This window comes from Telopea speciosissima, chromosome 4 (assembly GCF_018873765.1).
Source record: "Telopea speciosissima isolate NSW1024214 ecotype Mountain lineage chromosome 4, Tspe_v1, whole genome shotgun sequence".
Taxonomy (NCBI): Eukaryota; Viridiplantae; Streptophyta; class Magnoliopsida; order Proteales; family Proteaceae; genus Telopea; species Telopea speciosissima.
The window spans coordinates 4,672,048-4,696,983 of record NC_057919.1 but is presented as its reverse complement, the minus strand read 5'-3'; the positions used below and the strand labels follow the sequence as shown (position 1 = coordinate 4,696,983).

At 42.9% G+C, this 24,936-nt stretch overlaps 1 protein-coding gene across 2 annotated transcripts in view; it reads left to right on the top strand.

Moving 5' to 3' along the window:
* The window catches only part of LOC122660599 (BEACH domain-containing protein B-like), a 146,960-nt gene extending 122,973 nt beyond the window's left edge, over window positions 1-23,987 (top strand). For both annotated transcript variants that reach the window (XM_043855976.1, XM_043855977.1), the window contains 5 exons: window positions 18,427-18,552; window positions 18,654-19,025; window positions 19,145-19,376; window positions 20,316-21,080; window positions 23,465-23,987. In XM_043855976.1, coding sequence (XP_043711911.1) covers window positions 18,427-18,552; window positions 18,654-19,025; window positions 19,145-19,376; window positions 20,316-21,016 — 1,431 coding nt within the window. In that variant the 3' untranslated portion in view covers window positions 21,017-21,080; window positions 23,465-23,987. The remainder of the gene's footprint in view (window positions 1-18,426; window positions 18,553-18,653; window positions 19,026-19,144; window positions 19,377-20,315; window positions 21,081-23,464) is intronic.
* The last annotated feature ends 949 nt before the right edge of the window (window positions 23,988-24,936 follow it).

Genomic DNA, 24,936 nt, shown 5'->3' with positions numbered 1-24,936 from the left:
CCACTTGAACCCAACCCACTTGAACACAACCGTACCAGTCCCAACTCCCCTTACCGGTTCATTTGGCCCCAACTTTTGCCATCCCTCTCCCTCCTCTCCCCTGGTTTGCTTCCCCCCTGCGTGAATACCGTCTCAGGCCCCGTAGTATTCCACTAGGGTCTAGAGTTAGTTCCTCCACTGGATGGCTGCCCCCTCCTCCCCCCTCTCATGATCCCTTGGACCATTTGGAACGTCCGTGGGCTCAATGCCCCAGCCAAACAAGCTGAAATCCGTGTCTGCCTCAAGACATCCAAATCCCCTCTTTGCTGTCTCCTTGAAACCAAAGTGCTCGAACATAACTCATCCCGCATTGCTCACTCGCTAGCCCCCTCTTGGTCCTTCCTTTCCAATTATGTCCACTCCCCCCTTGGCCGTATTTGGGTTTTGTGGGATCCCACAAAATTCGATATCTCAGTCACCTCCTCTTCCTCCCAATTTCTCCATCTCTCCATTTCCGACCACCTTCACAACCATCTCTATTTCTTCACCATGGTCTATGCCCTCAATCGCCATCCTGATAGAATCCCTCTTTGGGAGGATATCCGATCCATCTCTTCTTCTGTTGGTTCCTCCCCATGGGGCATTGGAGGAGACTTCAATGTCGTCCGTTTTAGTCATGAAAAATTAGGTGGTTCTCCTATCGACCACCAAGCAGTCACAGCCTTTAACTCATGTCTGGAGGACTCTGGGCTAAACGACCTCAGATGGTCGGGGATTGATCTCTCTTGGCACAACAAGCGCTCTGGCTCTGACAGAGTTGCCTGTAAGCTTGACAAAGCCCTTGTCAATGACCCTTGGCTTTACTCCTTTCCGTCTTCCTATGCTCTCTTTGACCTCCCTGGCCTCTCTGACCACTCCCCCATTTCTCTCTTTGTCCTTTCTCACCTTTCTTTTGGCCCGAAACCCTTCAAGTTCTTTGACATGTGGTCCTCCTACTCTGGTTTTCTTCCCCTTGTCCAAGAGGCTTGGAACATCCCAGTCCATTCCTTCTCCTCCCCTCTCCTTCCCTTCTCCAAAAAGCTCAAAAATGTCAAGGTGGCTCTCACAGCCTGGAATTCCTCCACCTTTGGCAATGTTGGTAGAATCGTGGGCTTAAGAGAAGAAATAAAATAAAAGAATGGCTTAGAATGACCTGTATTAATGAGAGAAAGGCCCCTCTATTTATAATAGAGGGTAGTTACAAATAAGATTAAGCTAGGCGATGTGGGACTAAACCCACATAGCCGATATAAGCTTAATACACTAAATAACATAAATAATACCCCAAAAAGATCAGAATACCCCCACGGTATTCTGGAGTACATTATTCTAACAGGCAACATTTCCTCTCGTGTCTCTGCCTGTTGGGACACCCTCTCCTCCATCCAGCTCCGCCTTCGGGCTGACCCCCTCAACTCCTCCCTTGTTGAAGAGGAGATCCTTGCTGCTTTCGACCTTGCCTCCTCTCTCTCCCTTGAGGAAAGCTTCCTTAAGCAGAAATTCAGAATCAAATGGCTTGAACTCGGTGACTCAAACACCGTTTTCTTCCACAGCTCTCTCAAAGTCCACTCCAACTCCAACTCTATCCTCTCTCTTGCTTCCTCCAATGGCTCAGTACTCTCCTCTGTTGATGCCATCAAAGCCGAAGCTGTGAACTACTTCACTAGTATCTTTAGTCCCCCCTCCCCCTGCCCCCCCCCCCTCCCTGTTGACCTCATCAACAAATTCATCCCCCCCCCCCATCTCCTATGCTCCCTCAGCTCCATCCCCTCCGACTTTGAAATCACCTCCGCTGTTCGTTTCCACAAGGCTAGCAAAGCTCCAGGCCCTGATGGGTTCAGTATGGGTTTCTTCTCCTCCTGCTGGGACATCATTGGTGTCGAGCTTATCAATGCTATCAAGAGCTTCTTCTTCAACCCTCATCAAATCCAAAATATCAACCATACCTTCCTCTGTCTCATTCCCAAGTCCTCTGGAGCTTCATCCATGTCCGACTTCAGACCCATCTCCCTTTGTAATCTTCTTTACAAGTTCATTGCTAAAATCCTTGCCAACCGTCTTAGCCTTGTCATTGATTCCCTTGTCAGTCCCAACCAATCTGCCTTCATTGCTGGGAGAAGCATCTCAGACAACATCATCTTTTGCCAGGAAATTGTTCGAGGTTTTGACCGCAAGTCTTACTCTCCTACTGCTCTTCTCAAAATTGACATCCATAAGGCTTTCGACTCCATCCGTTGGGACTTCATCTCCCAAGTCCTCCTCAAAATGTCCTTCCCTCCCATTTTTGTCAACTGGATCCACTCTTGTATCTCCACCCCCCCCCCCCCCCCCGCTTCTCTGTCCTTCTGAATGGCAGTCCTGCTGGTTTTTTCTCCTACTCGGTTCGTATCCGCCAAGGCTGTCCCCTATCCACTTTTCTCTTTTGCCTGTCCCTTGAGGTTCTCTCTCGAAGCATCCAGTCTAAAACAGACCTTCACCTCATCTCCCCCATCCCTAAGTGCAAGCCTACCAACTTGACTCACCTTGCCTTCGCAGATGATCTCATGACCTTCTCTAAGGCAGACCCCCTCTCCATTAAAACCATCATGTCCTCCCTCAACATTTTTCAAGGTCTTTCTAGTCTCCGCATTAACCTGCAAAAGTCCCAGATTTTCCTTACCGGAGTCTCGAACACCATCAAAGCCTCCCTCTCCTCCCTCACCGGCTTTACCATTGGCGCCCTCCCTGTCCGCTACATAGGCCTCCCCCTCATCCCAGCCAGACTTTCAGCCCACCACTGCTCCCCCATCCTGGATCTCCTCCGCAAATGGTTGCAGCTATGGAAAGCCAAGATTTTATCTTATGCAGGTCGCCTCGAGCTCATTAGATCGGTTCTCCAGTCTTGCTACATTTACTGGAGTGGTGTTTTTGGCCTCCCTAAGGCCACCATCAAGGCGGCTGAATATATTATGTGTGCCTTCCTTTGGAAAGGTGTGGACTCTGCCAGGTTCCTTCATCCTATGAGCTGGGCTTCCCTTTGCGTTCCAAAGTCTGAAGGAGGCCTCGGGCTGAGGAGAATAAAAGATGTCAACACGGCTGGGTCCATTAAGCTTATTTGGAAGATCCTCACCAACAGATCCTCCATCTGGACTTCTTGGGTGTACGCTGGGCCCCTCCGTAGAGATTCCATTTGGTCTGTTAGCCCATGGATTGATTCCTCCTGGGTTTGGCGTAGAATTCTGCAGGTGAGACATTTAGCCAGGGATGCCATTTCCTATAGGATTGGTGATGGTACGACCACCTTACTTTGGCTTGACAAGTGTCACTCCTCTGGTGTCCTCTCTTCTATTATGAGCTCCCGAGATATTTACTCCTCCGGATTGGACAGATTTGCCCATGTTGCTGCCATCATTACCTCAGGCTCTTGATCCCCCCCCCCCCTCGCTGACCTTTGGAGCTCCCTCCCCCCCATCCCCCCTAGGCATCGAGGTAGAGGCGACACCATCTTGTGGCTCCCATCCCAATCGGGTAGATTCAGCTCTCACTCCGCTTGGGATTTGGTTAGACATAGAGGGACCCCTTGTCCTTGGCATAGAGTTGTTTGGTTTCGTGGTCACATACCTCGCCATAGCCTCACCGCCTGGCGTGCCCTTGCTAGCTGCCTTCCTACCCAAGCCTTCCTTATTTATCGGCATATTCAGGTCCATCCCAACTGCTGTCTCTGTTGGAATGGGACTGAAGATGTCGATCACCTATTCTTCACTTGCCCCTTTGCCTCCTCCATCTGGTCCCATGTCCTTCGCCATTGTTGGCCTGGTCGGCGCACTCCTCTTCCCCTCAGCCGGGAATGGATTTGGATTGACATGACTTTCGGAGGGAAATCGATTTGCGACTCGCTTGGCAAGATTGCCTTTTGTGCCACCATCTCCCACATTTGGATGGAACGCAACCTTAGAAGATGGACATCCAACTCCCGCTCTTTCGACACGATTTGGAAGGCCAGCTTTTTTGATGTTTCATCTAAAGTTAGTTCCCTCCCCCTTTGTGATGTGAAGGATTCCCCAAGGAACAGACTCATTGTTGTCTCCTGGGGCCTCCCTACATCTATTTTACGCCCTAACTAGTCCCTAGTTAGGCTTTGTTGCCCTTGGGCTTGTATATTCCCTCTTTTTTCTTTGTAATTAAATTTTTATTCATCCAAAAAAAAAATTTCCATCAAACCAGCGGTCGAGTCTCACCCTTGGTGTGTTTGTGGTGACTTCAATGTCGTCCGTTTTAGTCAAGAAAAGCTTGGTGGTCGCTTCCCTGACTTATCCTCAGTCAATGCCTTTAATAACTGTCTCGAAGACTTAGGCATAAATGACTTAAGATGGTCGAGCTCCCCTCTCACTTGGCAGTCTGGCACAACCGTCGTGTGGGCAATGATAGAATTGCCTGCAAGATTGATCGTGCCCTCATCAATGAAGCTTGGCTCTCCTCCTTTCCCAACTCCCATGCCAACTTTCTCCTCCTTGGCATCTCTGACCATAGCCCTTGTCTCCTCCTTATCCAACCTTATATCTCTTTTGGTCCAAAACCATTCAAATTTTTTGACATGTGGTCAATGCACGCCCAATTCCTCCCCATTGTCCATGATGCCTGGAATAAGCCTGTCCATTTTCACTCCCTTCCTCTCCTTTCTTTTGCGATGAAACTTCACAATACCAAAGGAGCCCTTAAAGCCTGGAACTCTTCTTCTTTAGGGAACATTTCTTCCCAAGTCTCTCTTTGTCGCTCTAGTCTTTCTCTCGTCCAATCTCGTCTCCAACTGGATATGCTCAATCCCCTTCTAAAGGAAGAAGAGAAAAGGCTCTCCTTTGAGCTATCTACCCTCTCCGCTCAAAAAGAGCTTCCTTCGCCAAAAATTGCACATCAAATGGTTCGAGCTCATGGATTCTAACACGACTTATTCCACCACTCCCTAAAAGCCCGTACCAATTCCAAGTCCATTCCCATGCTCCTCGCTCGAGATGGCACTCCCCTTCTTTCCATCCTTGATATCAAGGTGGAAGTTGTCTCCTATTTCTCCTCCCTCTTCTCCCCCCCCCCCCCCGCGCTTCCTTCTGGCCTTCTCAATAAATTCATTTCCTCCTCCCTCCTTGATTTGCTCCAATCTACTCCGTCTAAGGACGAAATCCTTAAAGCTGTCCTTCCCATAAGACTAACCATGCACCCGGTCCTGACGGCTTCAATAAAGTTTTTTTCTCCGCTAGTTGGGATATTGTCAAGGAGAACCTTATCAAAGCTATTTGTAGCTTCTTCTTCAACCCTAGGTAAGAACCCTAGGCAGATCTCTAAGATCAACCACACTTTCCTTTGCCTCATCCCTAAAAAAGAAGGGGATTCCTCCTTGTCCGATTTTCGCCCTATTTCTCTTTGCAACCTTGTCTACAAATTCATTGCCAAAATCTTGGCCAACCGCCTTCAATTGGTGGTCCCTTCCCTTGTTAGCCCTAACCAGTCGGCTTTCATCTCTGAGAGAAGTATTTCGGACAATGTCCTTCTTTGCTCTGAAATTGTTCAGGGTTTTGACTGTAGATCTCATTCCCCTGCTGCTCTCATGAAAATTGACATCAACAAAACTTTTGATTCACTCCGTTGTGACTTCGTTACGAATGTCTTGACCCATATGGGATTCCCCCCCCCCCATTCGTAGGTTGAATCCATGCTTGCCTACTCTGTCCTCGTCAATGGATCCTCGGCAGGGTTCTTCTCCTCCCTTGTTGGCATCTGCTAAGGCTGCCCTCTTTCCCCTTTCCTCTTCTCCCTTTCCCTGCAGGTTCTCTCCAGATGTATTCAGTACAAAACTGATCAACTTCTTATGTCTCCCATTCCCAAATTCAAAGACATCAAGCTTTCCCACCTACTTTTGCTGATGATCTCACAATGTTCTCCAAGGCCTCCCCCTCCTCTTCTCGGCCATCATGTCCTCCTTGTACCATTTCAAATGTCTCTCGGGTCTCAAAATCAACCTTTTGAAATCCCACATCTTTCTTACGGGTGTTTCTGAAGCTAAAAAGGCTTCCCTCCTTAGCCTTACAGGGTTCACCCTTGATTCCCTCCCAGTCAAGTATGTCGGTCTTCCTCTTATTCCCGCTAGGCTGACTGGTCATCACTATACCCCCATGCTTGACCTAATTAGCAAAAGGCTTCAACTCTAGATAAGAAAATTCGTTTCTTATGCTTGGAGGGTGGAGCTAATCAGACAAGTCCTCTAATCCTCCTACATTTATTGGTGCGGCATTTATGGGCTTCCAAAAATTCTACCATCAAAGCCATAGAATCTCTTTTCTATGCCTTCCTCTGGAAAGGCAAAGAATGTTCCAAATTTCTTCATCCCCTCAGTTGGAAATCCATCTGTCTTCCCACAAAAGGGACGGTCTTGGCATCCGTAGAATCTGTGATTCTAATATCATTGGTATTCTCAAGTTACTCTGGAAGATTTCTACTAAGCATGACTCCATCTGGGTCAATTGGGTCTATTCCTACCTTCTTAAATCTGAGTCAATCTGAACACTCCGATTCCTGTTGATTCTTCCTGGGTCTGGCTCAAAATCCTCCCCCTTCACCCCCTTGCCCTTAGAGCTACCATTTCCATGATTGTTGATGGAAATTCTACCTCCCTCTAGCTTGACCACTGGCATCCCTTAGGAGTTCTCCTTTCAGTTGTTGGTGTCCACACGGTCTACTCCTTGGGTATTTCAAAATCCGCAAAGGTTTGTTCAATCATTAGTTTATTACCTATGGCTCTTGGTCACCCTCTCTTCCCCCTCTCGAGTCTCTCCCCGGTTTGGGCCTCCCTCCCCTCCCCCCTCCCCCCTCCCCCAAATCCTCCACCTCTAACCTGATCCTTTGGCTTCCATCCCCCAATGGCCTATTCAGTTCTAGATTGGCTTGGAATTTTATTAGACATAGTGGCGCCCCTGCCCCCTGACACAATTTGGTGTGGTTTAAAGGACACGCTTCACTGTCTGGAGAGTATCTACCCAAAGCCTTCCTGATGAAATCTGAAATTAGGGAGAATGACTTGTGTCAATGTGACACATGCCAACTTTATTTATAATAGATAGAGGAACATTCCAGAATAGAGTACAAGACCAAAATACCCTTATGACAGTTCTACCCTTGGACCCATATTACAACACTCCTCCTCAAGGTGCATATATATCTATCATGCCGAACTTGCTAACAATAGAAACAAATAACCTAGGACTCAATCCTTTCGTAAGAACATCTGCAAGCTGATCATCTGAAGGAACGAATGTAATGCACATCTGACCACTATCAAGTTTCTCCTTGATAAAGTGACGATCTATCTCCACATGCTTTGTTCGATCATGATGAACAGGATTATGAGCTATGCTGATTGCGGATTTACTATCAGAGTACAACCGCATAGGCTTCTCAACCTCAATTCCAAGATCTTGCAATAAACCTTGGAGCCAAAGGACCTCACATATACCTTGGGCCATAGCCCTAAACTCGGCCTCGACACTAGAACGAGCCACAACAGTTTGCTTCTTGCTTCTCTAAGTGACAAGATTCCCCCCAACATAAGTGCAGTAGCCAGAAGTAAAACGCCTGTCATCAGGTGATCCAGCCCAGTCTGCATCGGTATATGTCTCAATTTTCATGTGACCATAGGGAGAAATAGCAATTCCTTTTCCTGGAGCAGCTTTCAAATACCTCAAAATTTTGTAGACGACATCCAAGTGTGTAGAATAGGGATCATGCATGTACTGGCTAACCAGACTTACTGCAAATGCAATGTCTGGACGACTGTGGGTGTGGGACAGGTAAATCAAACTTCCTACCAGTCGTTGGTACTGCTCCTTATTCACAGGTTCTCCTTCCTTTAACCGAAGGTAACTATTAGGTTCAAGAGGGGTGTATGATGGCTTGTTTCCCAACATACCTGTCTCAGACAATAGATCCAATGTGTACTTTCTTTGAGATAATGAGATTCCTTTGTTAGAGTAGGCAACCTCAATACTGAAGAAGTACCGAAGCATCCCCAGGTCTTTGATTTCAAACTCGGTACCTAGAAATTTTTTCAAAGAATCAATCTCCTCCTGGCTGCTCCCAGTGATGACTATATCATCAACATATACAATCAACATAGTCACGTGTTTGGTAGTCCTCTTAATAATAGCGTGTGATCTGCATTGCTCTGCTTGAACCCAATGGAGACCATTGCTTTATGAAACCTACCAAACCATGCCCAGGGAGACTGCTTCAACCCATAGAGAGCTCGATTGAGCTTACACACCTTTCCCTGAGTCTTTGGAGAATCAAATCCTGGTGGAATATCCATGTAGACCTCCTCAGTTAACTCACCATGCAAGAATGCATTTTTTACATCAAGTTGAAATAAATTCCATCCATGATTTACTGCATAAGACAGGAGAACCCTCATAGTGTTCATCTTGGCCACTGGAGCAAACGTCTCCTGATAGTCAATCCCATACGTTTGGGTGAAGCCTCTAGCAACCAACCTGATTTTATATCTTTCAATGCTCCCATCAGCCTTATGTTTTACTGCAAACACCAATTTACACCCTACAACTCTCTTTCCCGGTGGAAGCTGAACTAAATCCCACGTGTTATTTCTATCAAGGGCTCTCATCTCTTCCTTCATAGCTTCTTTCCAATCTGAGTGCGCTACTGCCTCCTGCCAAGAGTTAGGAAGAGACACAGAAGACAAGGAAGCAAGAAAGGTCTGAAAAATGGGAGATGATGAATCATAAGAAACAAAATTTGAGATTGGGTGCTGAGTACAACTACGTTTACCTTTCCTAGTAGCAATAGGAATGTCAAGAGTAGGATCATAATTAGAAGGAGGAACAGATGGAAGCTTACCAGAGGGTTCAGAGATGGTAGAACTTGAAACCTCTGCAGTCAATTTTAGTGGACAGATGGTGGTAGGCCTGTTCTGGTCAAGATTTTCCTTCCTACCATATGTCAGTAGTGACTTATCTCCCTAAACCGTTTTTCCATTACCTGGCTGATTACTTGGCTGAATAATGGATTCAGTGGGCATGGTAGGGGACACAGGAGTCTCCCCCTGAACAGAAATCGCACCTTGTTGTTCCTGACTAGTAACCCCATCCTGAAGAACATCCTCTTCTTCCCAAGGCAGATCTATGGGAATTTGAAGGACCTCTTCCTGGTGAACAGACTCCCCCTGAAGAGGGACAGGGTAAAAGGGAACATTTTCCTGAAAAATAACATCCATGGAAACAAAAAATTTCCAAGAAGAAGGATGGTAACATTTATAACCTTTTTGGGTAGCTGAGTATCCCAAAAAAATACACCGAAGACCCCTGGTGTCTAATTTCCCATGCACATGCTGATTCCGAACAAAAACAACACAGCCAAAAACCTTAGGGGCAACAGGGAAAGTGACACTACCTAGAAGAGTTTCAATGGGGCTTTTATTATTTAGGACACGAGATGGCATCCTATTAATAAGAAAGGCTGCCGTGGTGACAGCATCTCCCCAAAACCGTACAGGAACATTCATAGCAAACATCAAAGACCTAGCAACCTCTAGAAGATGACGGTTTTTTCTCTCTACCACTCCATTTTGAGGTAGAGTATCTACATAGGAAGTTTGATGAACAATCCCATGGGCAAAAAAATAAGACTGAAATGCCCCAACAGAATATTCAGTGCCATTATCCGACCTTAGTATTCTGATTTTAGCATCAAACTGTGTTGAAACCATGTTATGAAAATGCTGAAAAATATAAAAAACATCACTCATCTGGTGCATTAACTAAACCCAAGTTGTTCTACTAAAACAATCAATAAAAGTCACAAACCAACAAAAACCAGAAGAAACCACACGGGCAGGGCCCCACACATCAGAATGAATTAAGTTAAAAGGAGTTAAACTTCTATTATCCGACATTGGGTATGTAGATCTGGTTTGCTTTGCAAAAATGCAAGCATCACAATGAAAATTGTTCAAATTGCAATCTTTAGAAAAACTGGGAAATAAGCTAGTAAGAGTTCTTAGCGGTGGGTGTCCTAATCGACAATGCCACGTATGTAAATCAACCAGTGCTTTAGATCCAGATCCTGGGAGAGCCACGGTAGATAATGCAATAGGAGGTTGCTCTATCAGGTATAAGCCACCTTCCATCTTACCACATGCAATCGTACTGCCCGTTTCCAAGTCTTGAAATACACAGTGAGAAGGAAAGAAAGTCACTTTACAATTGAGCCCACGTGTAATACTACTAATGGATAACAGGTTAGTAGAAAAATGTGGGACATGAAGAACAGAAGATAAAGAAAAGGAAGGTGAACAATGTGAAACCCCCTTGCCAGATATAGGAGAAAAAGAGCCATTAGCAACTCGAACCTTACTATTACCAGCTAATGGATAATATTGGGAAAAGTGTTTGGGAGAACTGGTCATGTGATCGGTAGCACCAGAGTCAATAATCCAAGATATGGATTTGACAGAGGAGCTCTGACCACAAAACCGAATACCTGTAGAAGAACTGGCAGAGGAAGGAGTAGTAGTGGCAGAGGCAACACTAGCATAGGCCGAAGGTGCTGAAGTAGTAGATTCCAGCCATGACATCAAACTCCCCAGGTGGGTCATCTCATAGGTAGAGAGAGGTGTACTGGTGGAACTGGAAGAATCATCCTCAGAGATGGACTCATGAGCAGCACTTCCACCAGATTTGAGCAGACCACGCCCATAGGAATCAAATGGACGGCCATGAAGCCTCCAGCAACGATCCTTGGTGTGACGCTCTTTCCCACAGTAGTCACACTTAACAAGAGGTCACCCAGATGGGGCAGTAGAACCACGATTCTGAACAGAAGGAGAAGCCGTAGAGGAAGCCAAAGCCCCTTTAGAGGGAGCCGTATAAAGGGCAGCACGCTCCACAGGAGGAGGGTGTACCTTAGCCTCACGTCGGCTTTCTTCAGAAGCAGTAATAGCATATGCCAGGGCAAGGGTTGGAAAGGGATCCCTATTCAAGACATGTGCACGAATGGGATCATACTCCATGTTTAGTTCGGCCAAAAAATCATACACCCGAAGCTTTTCTTCCCATTGGCAGTATGCGATAGTATCAGCCTGACATGTAGCAGTAAACTTCCCATAGAAATCCAAAGTTTGCCAGATACCTCTCATGGCATTGTAGTATTGGCTAAGAGTAAGATCCTTTTGTTCCATTTTATGTATCTTCCGACGGAGTGCATAGCACTAGGCACCATTACCAACCTTAGAGTAGGTTTCCTTGGCAACACTTTAGACATCGGCATCAATTTCCAACAATAGATAACTCTGAGAAATCGCAGGATCAATGGAACTGAGGAGAAAAGACATTACCAGGCACTCATCATGATCCCATTTATCCTGAGCCTTCCCTGCAGCAGTGGGACGAACAGTGGTACCCATCAAATGGCCTTTCAAACCATGGGAACCAACAACAAGCGAAACAGACCTCGACCACATGCGGTAATTATTGCCATCCAGTTTGACAGAGTTAGTCTGGAAACTAGGGAAATCCTTCTCACAATGCACTGAAGTTCCCCCTTGCCCAGAAGAGATGGCAAAATTTTCGTCGTCAAACATGGCCATAGAGAAGGGGGGAAAATATTACAAATCTTCACTTAACAAAACAGCACATAAAAAAATCTCCAAAATAAGTGGGAGATTTAAGATAGTGTGGATGAGAAAAGGGCCCTTGGTGGGATACACTCACCACCAAGGGAGACCGAAAGAGAGAAGCAGGAGAAAAAAAACCTGCGTTTGTGGCTGTAGAGGTGGAAAAAAAAAAGGAAAAAAGAAAAGGCGGAAAAGAGGAGGAAAAAAATGAGAAAAAAAGTGGAGGGGAGGGGGGCTGTAGTCTCGCACGGGGAGAGAGAGACGCGAGAAAGGAGAGAGAAGGCAAAAGGGTTGGCGGTGGCGGAAGAGGTGGTGCTGCTGCTGCTGTTACGGTGGTGGTGTGGAGGTTGGAAGGAAGGCGGCGGCTGCTGTTTTTTTTACTCTCAAACATAACCGAATCCCTAGATTGATTTCCCTTAGCTCTGGATACCATGATGAAATTTGAAATTACGAAGAATGACTTGTGTCAATGTGACACAGGCCAACTTTATTTATAATAGATAGAGGAACATTCCAGAATAGAGTACAAGACCAAAATACCCTTATGACAGTTCTACCCTTGTACCCATACTACAACACTTCCCACCCAAGATTTCCTTCTACACCGCCACCGTTCTGTTTCCCCTTCATGTACCCTTTGTTGGAATGGCTCTGAGGACATTGACCATCTCTTTTCCTCTTGCTCTTTTGCCTATTCAGCTTGGAAAAAGCCTTATCCTCCTTCTGGCCCCGCAGTAGGAGACCCGTTTAATGTTGTCCTAGATAGGTAGGAGACCTACTAGGAACCAGATAACAGGATCAATAGCAAAAGGGGTTGCTGGTTCGAATGGACAGCACTAGGTTTTAGGTTAATTCTAGGGTTTAGGATGGGAATTTGGGAATGGGTCTTATATGACTTTAATATGCAGGTCTAGGGGGTCATTATGGGATTAAAATAATTGAATTTGGAAAGGTTTTAAAATTCTGCAATTCTGGACAGAATTGAGTTGCAGGTTTTGGGTTTAATGGAGTGGAGGAATGGAGGGGATAGAGTGGGAGTTATGAGCTGGATTTTGGATAGAGTGTGGGGAGAGGTGTGGGGGATATAGGCTAGAAGTTTGGTTTGGAATTGATGGACATATCTGAAGTTATGAGGGAGTCCTAGTTAAGGTAGGAGTTGCAAGTTTAATGGAGGTTAGGGTTTGATGGATGGAGGGGGGTGTGGATTAGGTTAGAGGATGAAGAGGGGAAGGATATATGCAGGAGATTAAAATTACTTACTAGTTTGATCTCCTTCAAAGGCAGCAGTGGCAGCTTGAAGAAGCTCGATTGAATAAGAAGAAGGACCTCCCGATCTACAAGATGCAAGGAGTCGATTGGAGATCCACCAATCCCTTCACCTTGATATTACTCACAAGGCACACTCATGATGGAGTAAAGGCAGCAACAAAGGCAACAAGCATAAAGCTGAGTTTTTATTAATCAAAATTTGTGTACAATGCTGGCCTCCCTTACAAACTTATATAGAAGACTCAAAAATAGACTTAGACACTAAAAAGGAATGGCCTAACCCAATCCTTAACCTATTAGCTAACTTAAACTGACCAGGAAACTGAAGTAGACTCAAAATAAAGTCCTAATGACTGAAAAACAACTTAAACTACTTAAAATAAAAGAAGATTCCCTACTAGCCAATAGGATATAAGAACCTCTTAGCCAATAGGATCACTTCACTTAAATTAGACCAATTGAACCAATTGGATGCAACCAATTTAAACCGGTTCAATTAAAAACACAAAATAAAAACTATGTATAGAACTAAAATAAACTAAGCTAAGGCTCCTACTAAAACCCTAGGCTTAGGGTGGCTTCTTCAATTCGAGGAGGCTAGGATCTGCATCAACTCTCCCCGACTTAGAAACATTCATCTCCGATGAATGGGTGAAATCCATGCAACACTTTGGCAACTTGGGGCTGAGCTTGTTGACATTATGAGTGGGAGTCCAAGTACCATGCTTGTGTGAAGAAACTCGTCCACGAACCTTGTGATGAGGAGGGGGAAGCAACATGTGGGCAGTAGCTTCAACACTTCCCTAGCAGAATTCTGTTGAGGTTAGAACAGTAGGAATATGGTCTTCAAGTCGTGGAGCCTTCTCTTCGAAGAACCAAGGGGGCATCACAAAATCAATGTGTTCAACCTCCATAGGGTCTTCAATACTGATAACCTTCTCATTCAGCCCCACCTCTTCAAGAACAGCAACTTGCTTGGCATTGTCTCCTTGTGAAATCACCTCTTCATTTCCTGTTGTATCAGCACAAGGACTTAGGGTCTCTTGAATGAAACCCTGTTGGAGCAGCTCTCCGACTTGCTTCTTGAGCTCATCATGCTCTATAGGACTCATTCTGTAGGTTTGCAGATTTGGTAAAATAGAACCGGGCACCAAATCAATTGCATGCTGAATATTTCTCAGTGGGGGTAACTCATTTGGCAGTTCCTTTGACACTGCATTAGAAAAATCATGCAATAACTCCTTGATGGGCTGTGCTAACTTGACCTCAAGCTGGGCAGCAACTTGTTGTGTAACCACGTCTAGGATCGGACCTGAATCATGGCTGGTCTGCTCAAGTTCCTTCTGTGGTACAGCTAAGACTTTACTCTCACAATCTGTCCCCTTCTGGTTGGTGCGCATAATTTGTCGTTTGCGCATCTCGGAGGGTAGATTAAGAGGATTTAGAATGATCTGTTGTCCCTTGTGTTGAAACACACACTGATTTTTTCTTCCATAAATAGCAACATCATTGTCATATAACCAGGGTCTTCCCAATAACACATCAATCATTTGCATTGGGATGATGTCGCACCAAACCTCTTCAGCATAGTGTTGGAGTTGTAACGGAACATAACACCTTTCATTTACCTCTAATTTGTTGCCATTCAGCAGAGCAACCTTGTAAGGTAGAGGATGCTTTTCACGCTTCAAATTGGCCTTCTGCGCATATCTATCAGAAACCACATTAACACAACTGCCACTATCAACAATAATCTGAGCAGTGCGTTCTCCAGCCTTCATACGAGTATAGAATATGCAACTACGTCGCCAATCTTCACCTTCAGTTTCAACCATCTATATACGTGCTACAACATGTACTCCTCGGGTATCTTCATAATCTTCACCCAAGTCTTCATAGTAATCAGCCCCATCATCACTATCATTTGAGGGTAGGGCAAATAAACCTTGTTCATCCGGTGGAGGTGGCAGAACTGGAATGCCATATACATCCATGGCTTTGATACCAATTTAATGTAGTCCTAGGTAGGAATAGTCCCACTAGGAGCCAGGGTGATAGAATCAATTAACAAGACTGCTGGTTTGGGACAGCTTAGGCTAAATAGGCAGAAGTTAGGGTTAAGACTAGGAGTTTGAGTTAGGGTTTTATGTAGTAATGATATGCAGGTTTTTAGGAAGCTAATGGCATAGGTTTAATTAGGTTTAAATAAGAAATTAAAATTCCAGAAATTTAGGTTTAGGGTTTTGGGTTTTAGGTTTTAGAATCTAGGGTTTAGAGATGGATTTTGGGAAAGGGGTTTATAGGGTATTAAAATGCAGGTTTAGGAGGCTTTAACGGCATAAGAATATTAGGGTTTGGAAGGGTTCTAAAATTCTGCAGTTGGGCCGAATCGAGTTGCAGGTTTTCTAGGTTCAATGGAGTGGGGGAATGGAGGGGTTATAGTGGAGACTAAGGACTAGGGTTAAGGTTGAGTGTAGGGAGAAGTGTGGGGGTTGTATGCTGGAAGTTTGGTTCGAAATTGATGGCTAGATCTGGATTTATGAGGGAGTCCTAGTTGAGGTAGGAGTGAGAAGAAGAAGGTTTAAACAAAGTTCAGATTCAAACTTACTGGATTTGAAGAGATCTTCAATGGCAGCAGCTTTGAAGATGAACAATGGGGTCTCCCGATCTACAAGATGCAAAGAGATAAGTAGCAACCCTCCCGATCTTCACGATGCAAGGAGTCGATTGGAGATCCACCAATCCCTTCACCTTGATATTACTCACAAGGCACAGTCACGATGGAGCAAAGGCAGCAACAAAGGCAGCAAGCATAAAGCTGAGTTTTTATTAATCAAAATTTATGTACAATGCTGGCCTCCCTTACAAACTTATATAGAAGACTCAAAAATAGACTTAGACACTAAAAAGCAATGGCCTAACCCAATCTTTAACCTATTAGCTAACTTAAACTGACTAGGAAACTGAAATAGACTCAAAATAGAGTCCTAATGACTTAAAAACAACTTAAACTACTTAAAATAAAAGAAGATTCCCTACTAACCAATAGGATATAAGGACCTCTTAGCCAATGGGATCACTTCACTTAAATTAGACCAATTGAACCAATTGGATGCAACCAATTTAAACCGGTTCAATTAAAAACACAAAATAAAAACTAAGTATAGAACTAAAATAAACTAAGCTAAGGCTTCTACTAAAACCCTAGGCTTAGGGTGGCTTCTTCGATTCGAGGAGACTAGGATCTGCATCACCGTTCCCTTTAATAGGGAGTGATTTTGGATGGATATGACGTTCTCCGGTAGTTCTATGTATGTCTGGAGAGTATCTACCCAAAGCCATCCCACCCAAGATTTCCTTCTACACCAGTCACCGCCACCTTTCTGTTTCCCCTACATGTACCCTTTGTTGGAATGGCTCTGAGGACATTGACCATCTCTTTTCTCTTGCCCTTTTGCCTATTCACTTTGGAAAAAAGCCTTATCCTCCTTCGGGCCCCGCAGTAGGAGACCCCTTCCTTTTAATAGGGAGTGGCTTTGGATTGATATGACGTTATCCGGTAGTTCTATCTATGATGTGGTCGGCAAGCTTGTGTACAGTGCTACTATTTCTCATATTTGGATGGGGCGCAATCTTCGAAGATGGACTTCCAATTCCCGCTCTCTTGACATGATTTGGAAAGCCTTCTTTTTTTATGTTAGCACCAAGTTATACTTTTTACCTCATCGTTCTATTGTTCACTCCCCAAAGAACAGGCATATTGTTGTTACCTGGGGATTAACTATTTCTCCTCTTCTTCCTTCGGGCCCCTCCTAGGGCCTTGTTTTGTATAGCTCCCCACCCCCCTCTCTTTTTCCCTGTGTATTCCACCCCCTTCTTCTCCTGCTTTCCCTTTTGGTATTGAATTATTTATTCAGCAAAAAAATATATATATTTAGGTTATTTCGCTTGTTAAATTGCTACTCCAGATTATCGGAACCCCGAGACTTATTATACAGCCAGGAATCTTTGTAAATACATCTCACTTGCTTGGGAAATTCTTTAGATTATTTAAGTTAGGGGTTAATTTTGCACTCTACTATCTTCTTTGTGGCATCTCACCAATCCTCTGTCTATGTGGACTTGTTATCTTGCATTCTTATTATCTTGTTAGTATAGACTTATATTCTTGCTTTATTGGTTTCTTGAGGTGAATTTACAAGCAATTTTGCATCGACTACGCCTTTAGGCTGTGTTTGGTTGCTTCCAGGAAGACGGGGAAGGAAAAGCTGTTCCCAAAAATTTGGAATGTGCATTTGGTTGCCTTTCCAGGGAAATGAAAAGCCATCTTAGGGATGGTTTTGGCAAGGTATTTCTTGTGAAATGCATCCCAATTAATTAGAGGTGAAACATAGCTGAGAAAGGATTCTTTTCTAATGCAGTCAAAACATTCTGAGGGAAATTCCTTTCCATTTATTTTATGAGAAACAAGTTATTAATATTCATAAAGATATAAGTACAGAGTCGAATAAAATAACAACAACAATAAACCCTCTGGTAGATGTACGATCATAATGACCCAATTAAGACCCTAATACATTAAGATCCATCCTTCAACTGAACTGATCTATCATATTATGGGGTGCACAGCTCAGGCTTTGCCAAAACATGAGCCACCCTATTAGCACTTCTCGGCTTCCAGTGGAACCGAACCTAACCTGCATTTGACAGAGAATATAACTTATAGGCCTTATATAAGGGATGTAGTGCCATGTCTCCTCCACCAAAGCCTCCATCTAATGACATTGACTGAATTAAAAAAATGGTGAGAACTGCTAGTTCTGCCCTAATAGAGTCCCTTCTCTAATTGGTCTTGAAGGGAGCCCAAGAACTGAGCTATCCCATCTCCTTATGATACCCCAATACTTGATGACCCCTAATTCCCTAATGAAAAAAGGGCATACCCAGTGCACGAGGCTCCCACCACTGCGGGGTCTGGGGAGGGTCATAGTGTACGCAGCCTTACCCCCGCTTTGCAGAGAGGCTGTTTCTAGAGACTCGAACCCGTGACCACTTGGTCACAATGGAGCAACCTTACCGTTGCACCAAGGTCCCCAATTCCCCAATGAGAAACCTTCTATATTTAAGTTGACCAATCCTTCTGAAGGACAATGCCATAAGATTATTACCATATCCCTTGCCTCTCTTGAGGAAAAGGGCCATAAGATTATTAGTGTAATCCTTAGTCCCCTTGTGGAAATCAATGGGTCCCGATCTGGCAAACATTGCTGGGTAAGCAACCAATCACAGCCTTAGACACAGAGAGATGCAACATGTGTGCATGTTTACACAGAGACACTCTCTTGCACATGCATACACAGCACTCACCCACAAAGACTGAGCGAGTCTGAGGGGTAGAGAGAATCAAATATAATTTTTTTTCTTGGAATAGTACTATTGAAATTTGTAGTAAGAGTCTCCAAATAGCTTATCCCCAATGAATTGTGCAGGGGTCTCATGAAGAATTTATAAACAAAAATCGAGAAGCTCTTGAAAGTGAATATGTCAGCTCCAATCTCCATCATTGGATTGATTTGGTATTTGGTTACAAGCAGCGTGGAAAACCTGCAGTGGAGGTAGGAGCTCAGCTGATAATATATGACAATGCTCTTTCTTGTATTCCAGTTGTAAATTGTTGAAAATGATTGATATCTTTGGAATTGATGTTGATTTACAGGCAGCAAATATCTTTTATTATTTGACATATGAAGGTGCAGTTGATATGGAAACTATGGAAGATGAATTGCAAAGATCTGCCATTGAAGATCAGATAGCAAATTTTGGGCAGACACCAATTCAAATTTTTCGGAAAAAACACCCCAGAAGAGGCCCTCCAATTCCCATTGCTCATCCTTTATATTTTGCTCCTGGTTCAATAAGTTTGACTTCGATTATTTCTAGTACAACTCATCCTCCGTCTGCTGTATTATTTGTTGGTATATTGGACTCTAACATTATCCTTGTAAACCAAGGGCTCACCCTATCAGTCAAGATGTGGTTGACCACTCAACTTCAATCTGGTGGAAATTTCACCTTCTCTGGCTCACAGGTTAGACCACCTATTGTTATTTGCATTGCCCAATTATATTATTGTAATGATCTTGTCATTTTTCCTTGCGGACACGGTAGAGTAACTGAATGTTATATATAATTTCCAAATTTTTGCAGGATCCTTTTTTTGGAATTGGTTCTGATGTTCTTACTCCTTGTAAAATTGGTAGTCCATTGGCTGAAAATATTGAGCTTGGAACACAATGCTTTGCTACAATGCAAACTCCATCTGAAAATTTTTTGATCTCATGTGGCAATTGCGAAAACAGCTTCCAGGTCATATCCCTTAATGATGGAAGGGTAGTTCAAAGCATCCGGCAGCACAAAGATGTGGTCAGTTGTGTTGCAGGTATCATGTTGTTACTTTTGGATTCAACTTGGACAGTAATAGTGTTAAAAGCTTAAAAAGTGCATCCTTGTTAGGGGTGAGACTTACTAATGCATATTATTTCATCAAAAAATAGAACTTGCTGATGCATATTACAGTGCCACAGGAAACCATCCAGACTGGATGTAGCCAAAATTTTTACAACATTTCAAGTTGCAACAGGAAAAACGTGTATGGGTGTATGGCATGACAAAGAACATGAGAATTTTGTTTTTGAGTTAAACATCTACTATGGCTTTAAATGGAGTGGAATTGCAAAGCATGATTTTTGTAGATAACCCCAATTACTTGGGATAAGGCTTAGTTGAGTCGGAAAGCGCATATATATTATTAAATTTTGAATAACATAATGAAAGATGGAATACATATCATCTTAGCTCTGTGCTTCATTCATTACCCCTGAGAGTTGAATGTTCAGCATGCACCTTCTCCAGACAACTCAACTCAACTCATCTCATTAAGCCTTTTCCGATCTAAATGAGGTTGGCTACATGAATCTCTTTCTCCATTTAACCCAGTTTAAAGTCATTTATAGTTAAATAACTTAAATCTAAGGCATCCATTCTTTTGTCACTACTCCCGAAATAATCTTCAGCCAACCCCTAGTTCAACCTTCACCATCCACCAATTACTAATCTATTTCCCTTTCAACAGGAAAGGAAAAAGAAAGGGTTTTGGGGGTGAAGGGTTTGGGTGGTAATCAAACTCTAGGATCCATATCCATACCAAATATATCCTCACCTAGTTATTCCTTGTCCATAGCCTACGTATCCTTTACCTGATAATGACAGTGTTGATGTAATTATTCTCCAGAAAGTTCCTTTCTTGTTTTTACCTCATCTACCTTAAAAATGATTGCATTTGATCCATAGAACCTTATGAAATCTATTTATTTTGCAGTTACATCTGATGGAAGTATCCTTGCTACTGGAAGTTATGACACAACAGTCATGGTGTGGGAGGTTTTTCGTGTCCGAGCAGCAGAGAAGAGAGTTCGATATGCACAAACAGAGCTGCCCAGAAAAGACTATATCATTGTTGAAACTCCTTTTCATATCCTGTGTGGCCATGATGATGTAATCACATGTTTATTTGTCAGTGCAGAGCTTGATATAGTTATCAGCGGGTCAAAAGATGGAACTTGTGTTTTCCACACCTTGCGAGAAGGAAGATATGTAAGGTCTCTTCAGCATCCCTCTGGCAGTGCCCTGTCAAAGCTGGTTGCATCTAGGCATGGACGGATAGTATTGTATGGCGATGATGATCTCAGTCTGCACCTCTATTCTATTAATGGAAAACACATTGCTACATCTGAATCTAATGGGCGTCTCAACTGTGTTGAACTCAGTAGTTGTGGTGAGTTCTTGGTTTGTGCAGGCGACCAAGGACAGATAGTTGTAAGGTCAATGAACTCGCTAGAGGTTGTGAGAAGGTATGATGGTGTTGGGAGGATTATAACATCTCTAACAGTGACACCAGAGGAGTGCTTCTTAGCTGGGACCAAGGATGGAAGCCTTCTTGTATATTCTATAGAAAACCCTCAGCTTCGGAAATCTAGCATTCCTCAAAATGTGAAATCAAAAGCTTCTGTGACAGGATAGACACAATTCCAAACTGCACCTCTAGATACCCTCCATGTGTGCTGACCAATGATGTTGACCTGAGGTAATTTTTTTCTGGTCACAGTTAACTGCCTCTTAGTTATATTCTTTAATTCTTTGCATAGAGAAGCCTATCAAGTGTTTGGCTTTCAGATTTTTTGGACGCTTAACTGCGTGTGACATTTTAAATATGAACTTTAAGAGCAATTTATTTGTTGTTAGTTATACCAACCCCTCAGTGGTCCATTGCTATATCTTTTTGGCATTCTAAAGTAGTGCTTTAAAAGTCTACCAAGGCTTTATGGAGCTACACGTTATGTAATACAGTACTATATATGCAGTTGTAATGAGAATTTAGAAATGAATGGTTGGTGGACTACAAAGAACAGAATAAAATATAGATGCATTTAAGGGGAAAGGAGTGACACCAATAGGTGACTAAATTATGGAAAGTTGATTCAGGTGATTTGTCCATGTGCAACAAATTGGAGTTATTAAAAGAACCCCAGATCCTTCTGTCTGAATAGGACTGTCTTGTTCCAATGGAGGCTAAGATTAGCAAATTTTGTGGCTGATGAGTAATGTAAGACTCGATTACTTAGTCCCAAATAACCCACAAAACCAAAATAGCAATTAGGACAGAATTAGAAGGTTAGGGTTTTCAACCAAACCAGACTGTAGAATGTCACCAGATTCAGATCGAATGGAGATAATGTTGCAGGGAAGCTGCACTCCAAATTTTAGCCAATTCTGATGGTGGGAGGCTGAGATATGAAGGTATTCCCAAATTAGAAGGTTTGGAAATATCTTGCAAACCAGCAGTGCACTTGCTCCAAGAAGGATTGAGTGTAGGGCTTGTTGAGATGGAGTTCTGCTGCAAGCTTGATGTGATTTTGATGGACAGAAGTGGAGTTATGATAGTGGAATGAAAATAGAAGGTTATGGCTATGGAACAATCCAGCCAACAGAATAGGCCAGAACTGGGATCAAGTGGAGTGGTAGGTGGTGTGGTTCTATGCTTCAAAACTCAACAGATTTTGATGGAAGGTTGTGAAGATATATGACTCAAAAAGTTGCAGCAACACATCAACTTGCATGAGCAGCAGCAGCCTTTGGTATCAACTGAGGATTGATTCTAATCATCAGGTTGAGTTCTTAATGAATTGTTGCAGTCACAAACAGTAGCAGCAGTACTAAAGGAGATCGAGTAGAACAGGGAGAAGATAGGGGAAGAAGATAGAAGAAAGGGGGTAGGGGAATGGCTTTCTCTGCCTGGGTCTCTCACCACAGCTATCCCAGCTGTTGAAACAAGGATCTTCTCCCATAATCGATGGTTAGCATGGCCTGAAATTCTATTCTTCAAAATCTGTTCCTTCCTTACAATAGGAGGCCTATTAATAGCTTAGACAAACTTACAATTAAAACAGAAACTAATCCAAAAATAGAAAGTAGGGAAATAGGAAACTACTAAAACCTAACTAAATAGAAGGTAACTAAAATTAGAAACTACTAAAGCTTTTTAATTCAGCCAACATGCAAGGAACAGAATTAGAAACTAGTAAATTTAGTAACTACTAAGGGCTGCAATCATGAAAATAGAAACCAAGGTGCAGCAATCCTAGTTGACTGGCCACGGGAAAAGGCTGTCAAAATTGTGGAGCATCTTTGGGCAGCTTCTAGGAGCCCTGCTGGGCTGGCTCGAGCAAGTCCAGTTCTGGCCCAAAAGGACCTGGTTCGAAGGGCCAGCTGGGTCTGGTTCTTCTGCTTCTTATGAGTTAGCTAAATCTCCACCAGAATGTTGACTCCAAGAAATGACAATATCTCTGGGCATAGGGCTGAGATGTGGATAGCCATACATAGTAGCTGGTGAAAGAAACAAAGAAAGTTTGTTAATTACCACTTGGGTGTCAAAATGCCTGGAGGAGATGAATTATCTTTTTTGTCTTTTCCCATAATGTGGAATCACGATATCAGGGTGGTTAGGAGGGTCTCATCATTGATTTTGTTGTGCCTTCCAGTTTTTATTGTGGTACATTTGCACTTGTTCTCACTGGTGTGGGTTGGTCCTAGATTGTTTCCCTGTCTGCTGGAGAGGGATAGTGATTTGTTGTTGCTTGGTCAGGCATTTCTTCTTTATCTGCATCTTGTGGTTCTGGATGGTTGGCATGCTCAGGCACTGCTTTGTGCTCATTTCTTTCATCTTTCTCCTATTAAATTCTTCGTGTTGCTTATCAGTTGTAAGGGGAAATCAAATTGTCAAATAGTTTTGGCTTCTACACTGAAAATTACTGTATTTCTACTATTCCTCTGAATTAATCATGCAAATTTGTGGTCTATGTTGGTTGAGGCTGTTCTTGCTATTTCATTGCTCTTAATCTAGAAGAGAGAATTAAGAGCAGAGTATATGGTTAAATGAATTTGAGTGGATCATCGTATGTGTTTGGCCAGATGGCTTGAGTTATTTGAGTATTGTGGAGGTATGCAAGGGAAACCACTGTTGATGCACAGATTGTTTGATCCACGGCCATGCAGCGACGACATCAAGGTCAGGAAATTATCCAATAGATGCTTCATCACTCCCACGTATTTCACTTCACAAAACTACTGAAGCTTCACATCCTAGGGTAATTCATTCTTCATAACAGGAAGCTTATAGAGACTTCTACAGCATATGGAATTTACATTTACATGTAACAAATCATTCACCTCCTGTTTCACCAAATGGGCATATGTTCCATTGTACAAATTCAATCGGCTCATCATATTTGTTTTTAGGTGGTGAGCTGGTAAGCAGATCTCTCTCAATACATTTGTGTACATTAAATTCTTGAGCATTGATTTAGGGGAAATTTTTACTTCTTATTCTTTCCCCTTTGTATTAATTCAAATAGTATGCTTGAAGCCAAATATATACCTTGTATAGTTAGGCTTAACGCCTTGGAATGTCAATGAAGAGGTGTTCATTTTAAAGCATATCATATGTCAGATTCAGTTCTACAAGTGTTACAGTATTTCAGTAGCAGCATCTTTTGGGCCAAACTGATGTTCTTTTTTTTTTTCTCCTTTTTCTGGTTTTTTCTATTTTATCCTTATTAGTCTTGTGACAAGATCAGAAGAGCCCTCAACAGTACCTGCGCAGATCAAGAGAAGAAGGAATAAAGAAGAAGAAAGTAGAAGAGAATAGAGGAGAAAAGAGAGGCTGATCGATTAGGGTGTTCAGTAATCCTAATCGACGGCCAATGGTTATAATTGTAACATAACAATAATGACTAATTACAAGAAATTCCTGAAATAAGTTAAACATTACAAATAACCCAAAATACCCTCGACAGTATAATAATTTCAACATTCCCCCTCAAGTTGGAATATAAATATTTATCATACCCAACTTGGAAAAACATTGAAGAAACAATTGAAGTGGAGATCAACTTCTGCATCATAATATGCTTGGTTGGTTCATGAAAGATAAGATTACTAGCAACATAAATAGTTGTATGATTATCACAATACATGTCAATACGCTTCCTGATTGGAAAATCAAGTTTCTGAATTAGTGACTTTAACATCGTTAATTTAGCTATAATATGAGGTGTTGCTTTATACTCAGTTTCAATATTAAATCTAGCCTCTATAGTTTGTTTCTTATTCTTAATAAGATTGCCACCAACAAATATATGGTAATCAATGGTCGACTTTTTTCACTTTCAGTTCTTGCCCAATCAACATTAGAATAACCAACAAGATCAACATGGTTATGACATTTATAAATGAGGTTCTTTCTTGAAGCACCCTTTAGATATCTCAAAATACAACACATTGCCTTCCAATGAGCCGGCTTGGGTTTCTTCATGAATTGAATTATAATATCTACTGCAAATGATATTGAGTCTAATCGGAGATGGATGAGTTTATCAACCAAT